This window comes from Myotis davidii, unplaced genomic scaffold, assembly GCF_000327345.1.
Source record: "Myotis davidii unplaced genomic scaffold, ASM32734v1 scaffold323, whole genome shotgun sequence".
NCBI classification, from domain to species: Eukaryota; Metazoa; Chordata; class Mammalia; order Chiroptera; family Vespertilionidae; genus Myotis; species Myotis davidii.
Genome location: NW_006295491.1, coordinates 5458085 through 5464074, shown reverse-complemented (window position 1 = coordinate 5464074; position 5990 = coordinate 5458085). Strand labels below are relative to the sequence as shown.

At 42.1% G+C, this 5990-nt stretch overlaps 1 protein-coding gene across 1 annotated transcript in view; it reads left to right on the top strand.

Annotated features, from left to right (window-relative positions):
- The first annotated feature begins 2916 nt into the window (after positions 1-2916).
- TMEM184C (transmembrane protein 184C) overlaps positions 2917-5990 on the top strand; it is a 20317-nt gene continuing 17243 nt past the window's right edge. Inside the window, exon 1 of the mRNA XM_006770155.2 lies at positions 2917-3633. Within this exon, the coding sequence (XP_006770218.1) occupies positions 3415-3633 (219 nt within the window). The 5' untranslated portion in view covers positions 2917-3414. The remainder of the gene's footprint in view (positions 3634-5990) is intronic.

The window sequence follows — 5990 nt, the reverse complement described above, 5'->3', positions numbered from 1 at the left end:
CTGTATGTTGTGGGCTTTTCACCGCACACCAGCCTCAGGTAGACCCCTTACATGATGGCTGAGAGTTCCAAAGGCAAGTTCCAATGGACGAGGTGAAATTTCATGGCCTTTTATGACCTAGCCTCTTAAGTCACATGTAGTGGCTCAGATCACTTTCACTATATTCTCCTGGTCAAATCCGTCAGAAGCCCACACAGATTTAAGGGAAGAGTCTATCTTTTTGTGGGTATTTTAAAACCACCACAAACATACTTATACAGAGATATGGAGAGACATGCCAAAGGGTTAACAATGCCCATCTCCCAGGAACCCTCCAAGTGAATTTCACTAACTTCTCATTTTAAGTCAGACTAATCGAAACATATCTTCTATGGATGGCAAAATTCCATCTACCTATTTTTATGTGATACAATGACAAATCAATATAAACTTCATTTTATCTACATAAATTGCATCAGGAATGTCTAATAGCTTGCTTTCGACCCCAGTACCATCTGCCAGTTACAACTGTTTCTTATTTTCAAAACACTATCAAGCTCAGATCCACCCTCAGGCTTAGGTTGTCATATCCAGAAAGAATAGAGACCACCTATAACAAGTAGAGCAGATCAGGATCATGTAAGCATTGTGATTGCTGAATTTAGTGGCTATACCCTACCTCAGTGATTACTAGACTTTAGGATTTCATAGGCCAAGAAAAATTTCAGAAATAATAAAACAAATATGAACAAATAAAGTTACCAACTTTTTATTCTCCAAAGTAAGACATTTAGAAAATAACTACTGTATAATTTTCATCATAGAAAAGAAATGGAATGGACAATTTCAGATTAAGCACACTCCTTAAGAGTGAATAAGTTTGACTGAATAAAAAACTCACTGTATATATTTTTCTCATTTCTCTGTTGATCTGCAGAAACTTCATCATAGATGAACCCTAGTTCACAAACTGGTATGGGAACAACTTGTACATCTGGCATTCTGGCTCATTCCTCTCTTGCTTTATTCTAACAGTTCTAGAACTGTAGCTTGCTCATAGGAATTCATTCTAAAAAGACAGATAAATAAGTAAAAAAAAAAATCACAACATTTGACTGGTCAGAAAAGAGTGCTATAGCCCAGCTATGGTAGCTCAGTGGTTGAGCGACCACCTAGCAACCAGGAGGTCACCGTTGATTCCTGGTCAGGACATATGCCCAGGTTTTGGGCTTGACCCCAGTGGAGGGCATGTGGGGCACACAGGAGGCAGCCAATCAATGATTCTCTCTCATCATTGATGTTTTTATCTCTCCTCCTTCTCGCTTCCGAAATTTGCCTCGCCCTGGAGTTGTTCTCAATGAAATATGTACCAGGATGACAACTCCAGCTCATTGTACCATGAAACAATACCTTCTTAGGCTCAGCAGCTGATAGCCACACAAAACTTGTAGCCCCAACTAAAGTTTCCAAGTATACGTAGGGGTTGGCAAAAGTAGGTTTACAGTTGTAAACACATGAAACTCTGAAATCAATACTATATTATTTATTTATTTATTTATTTATTTATTTATTTATTTTTTAAGAGTGCTATAGGATATGGGGGAGAGGAATCAAGGAAGATTTCACAAATTTGGCAAAAAAAGTTTACCTCTGAGAAAGAATATAGGTGGCAATGACCATGGCTGAAAGCACAGAGACAGTCCACATGTGCAGTATATGCAAGGAAGACAATATTGTGTATCAAAAAAGTAAATAGTCGTTATACTTAGTTATAAAGGTTACTTTTCTATTCTTTATTCTTATATTTTCTGCAATTTAACAGGGGGGTGTGCCTTAATGTGAAGATCAGGAAATTTTCAAAAATACAATTCCAATTTCGTAGAGGTTAGCTTAGGAAGAACAAACAAAAGGCCTATTTCTCAAACAGTTTGTATTACCATACACCGGATTGTAATATGCAGATGTTAGATCTAGAAGAGGAACGCAGGAACCAAGCAACAAATGTTGGCCAGCACGAATGATACCAGGGAAGTTAGCATTCCCTCACTGCCTGTGGGAACTACAGGAGAGCTTCTTGTTCAAAATTCTCAGCTGGCAGGTGCTCTCTGACCCGTCCATGTTAAACCCCCAGCTCCAACACTCACTAGCTCGGAGAGCTCAGGCAAAGTATCCAGCCACTCGAATCTGTATTCCCATTTGTAACGCGGAAAACTGCCCACCTTTTGGAATGTTTGTGCAGATTAACTGGTAGAAAAAAACGAACTTAGTACAGTGCTTGCCCCTCAGAAAATGACAGTTATAACAGGGGACGCGTTTGTGAGCAAGCAAATGGTAAATGGGCTCTTACAGGCCTTTCTAAACGAATCGAGAAAGCCCGAAGAACATAAAATGTGTCAGTCTGGAATGCCAACCTTTTGAAACTTAAACGGGTGTGAGCTTTGAACACAGGTTCCCAATGCAGAAAGGATATTCAGTATTTGCAGGGCTCCCAAAAGCAAGCTATCTTTAGAAGGGCCTTTCTGCGGGGTCCCCAAACGCCTGAGCGGCCCAACCCCTATGTTGCCACTGACGGAAAACGAGGCAGACGTTTCCCATTCTTTGTCTCTGACTTTTGCAGGGGGCTCCCCCATCCTCTCCCACCGAGAATCCGAACTCTTTTGTGCAGAAGAAGGTTCGGGCCTAAGGGAACGACTGCCTCTTACCCAGGCTTTCTGAAAGCCGGAATACAGCCGGCGGAAGAACGGAGCAGCTGTTCCTCAAGTGATCTCAGTCAATTCTAGCAACTTCCACCCCTTTCCCTGCTTCCAAGTCTCTGACCTTGACACGCCTCCCTACAGCCCCGCCTCCCGCAGCAAATGGCCAATCGGAGCGTGCAAAGCGAACCGGATAAGGCGGGCGCAGCTTGGCACTTTCGACCAATCACCGACCTCAGACCTCTGGGGCTGAAGCCATGGTTTGGCCCAGGGTTCCGCTTGGGCAGGGTGGCCCCTTTGCGCAGGTGCGGCAATCGTGGGGCTGGAGAGTTTGATTCCGCCCTTCTGTTTATCGGAAGAAAAGGGCGCAGAGAGCCCTGCGAGCCCAGGAGGTAGGAAGCTTGGCCGCCCGAAGGGAAAGCGAGTGGGTCGGCAGCTACGAGGCAGAAGCAAGCTGTGTGCAGGACCCTTAGAAGCCGGTCCGGTTCGGCGCAGCCCTCCAGGCCATGGTGCTGGCGGAGCTCTGGGCGATCCCCAGGTGAGGGCTGCGTCTCCGCCCGGGGTTCCCGCCGCGGAGGCACTGGGTAGATGCGGAGCGGGGAGGAAAGAATGCAGCCCGGCCAGCTCCCCGGGAGCACCCAGAGCGGCCGCCGTTGCCGCAGCTGCAGCAGAAAGCACAGCGCAGGCCGAGGAGGCGGCTCCAGCTGCTGGTAAAGGCGCCCAACAGCAGTTTCTCTGTAGTATGCGAGTTGAGAAAACAGCCAAAGAACAGGGCTCCCCATCAAAACCTCCTTCGAGCCCTTTTTCCTTGCTACTCGGAGCTGATTTATGCGGAGACATGCCTTGCACTTGTACCTGGACGAACTGGAGACAATGGATTCGACCCTTAGTGGCGGTCATCTACCTGGTGATCATAATGGTCGCGGTTCCCCTTTGCGTGTGGGAATTGCAGAAACTGCAGGTAAGGGGACTGCCCTTTCTTCTACCTTCCTGCCCATCTCAGGTTGCCCATTTTTACCCTGAATGCCCCAGACTTGATATCCTGAAAACCATATCACGTAAATGAGCCCAGTTTTAGGATATAAGTCTGTTTCCTTGTGAATAGTTTTTCAAAGCATGACACAGGTGGAGGGTAAGACCTGGTCGAGAACATAGTTAGGATGTAGTAAGGTAGCTGCGTAAAAGAGCACCGTTTTGTTCTGCAAGTATTTATCAATTCCTTGAAAGTAAGGGAATTCTATTCCTTAAATCTGATCTGTTCAGATGTTGGACTTGATCATATAAACTACCTTGAAAACCATGTATTGACTTTTATTAGCATTTAATTAGCTTCCTGAATTAAAAGATTCTAGTTTAACTTTGTTGTTTGTTTTTACTTTAGAAATTAACTCTTAACCAACAAAGGTTTTGCAAAAAGTCCCTTGTATATTTTTTGATGTCATATTCTTATTATGACATCAGTAAAGTACTACAAGCTGGAAGAACCCAAGGTAAATACTTAACTAAGATATGTACTTTATAGAAATTGTATAATGAACTTTAAATTCTAAGTTAAAAATAACCAGAAAGTACTTTTAGTTAGAAACACCTATTTTACAAGACCATGGCTGTTTGAAGGCTTTTGTTTATACGTTTGTTTTTTTAATTTTATTTTTCAACTACAGTTGACATTCAGTATTATATTAGTTTCAGGTGTACAGCATAGTGGCTAGATGTTTATATAACTTATAAAGTGATCATCTCAATAAGCTTGCACCCATCTGACACCATACATAATTATTACAATATTATTGACTATATTCCATATGCTGTACCTTTTATCCCCATGACTGTTTTGTAATTGCCAATTTATACTTTTGTTGTTGTTGTTATTGTTGTTTTAATCCTCACCCGAGGATATTTTCCCATTGATTTTGAGAGAGAGAGTGGAAGGGAAGGGGAGAGAGAGAGAAAGAGACACATCGATGTAAGAGAGACACATCGATTGGTTGCCTCCTGCATATTTGACCAAGGCCAGGGATCAAGCCTGCAACCCAACTTGTACTTCTTCATACCTTCAATTTGAGGCCTTTCATTGTGGAAATAATTTTTACATAAGTAAACAAAATGTATTTAATGTACACTTGTTTTCTGCATGTTCACTAAATTATTTTTTGTTTCTTTTCCCATACTGGCATAGTCCGTATAGTTATTTTTAATGTTAATATCCTGTTCAACCACATTAAATATTTCCTATTTGTTGGATATTTAGGTTTTTCCATAACTTGTTTACCAAAGACATCTTAATACCAATGGGAATTTTTTACTTTGACGTATTTGTTTGGAGTATGGTATAGGACATACTGTTATAGTTAATGATATGCATAGTAGCAACCTATTTTAAGACTTCTCAGTTGGTTTCAACTAGTTTTGTAAGTGCCGCTTTTAAGGAAAATTTTAATCTGCAGTCTCCACTGCTAACACCCTGAGCTGAATTCTTATCATGTTTTGCCTGGACTATTCTCAACACACCGGCAAAAGTATTGAATTAAAACATTAAAGTGTGTCCTCTTTTCAAAGTTTTCCAGTCACTCCTAGTCCCAGATTAAAAGTCAGTATCCCTAACCATGATCATTAAGGCCCAACATGACCAGACACCAACCTCACTCCATCCCCCTGTGACTTTCCTCAATTCCCCTGCGCAATCATGAGGGGCATGCGCCCTCCTTAAGGCCATTGCACTAATGGGAGTTGTCAGAAAGGAGATGGTGTTTAAAGCCATAAAGATGAATGCCATTGTAAGGAAGAAGAAAAGGCCAAGGACCTAGCACAGGGGTGGGCAAACTTTTTGACTCAAGGGCCACAATGGGTTCTTAAACTGGACCGGAGGGGAAGTGCAGTGCCAGGAAAGGTGTGTTCCTGGTGGTGGTGAGCCATCCACTGACTTCACAAGATAGAAATTGTCATTTTATAGTGACCCTAATAATGGTTCAATGGAAATGTAATGGCTGAACTGAGAGAATTGTTTGAAAAATGAATGTGGTGGGGTAAAGAAGTGGAGTCAAGATATGAAAACAAGTTTTTGTTCATTTTTGTTATGAGTATTTTGACTCCCAAGGGGACCTAAGAAATGAATGGCATAGAAGATAGGAGTGTAGGATTAGGAGAGCAGGATCGTTGTTTTTCCCTTGTTGTGTTTTGGTTTTTAAGGTTCTAAACACTTAGTTATAGCATGTTCCCAATATTTGGATATAATTTTATTTAACATTCTTGATATCCTGGAAGCATAGGTATTATCTTCATTCTATAGAAATGAAAACTGAGACAAGTGGCTGAGGG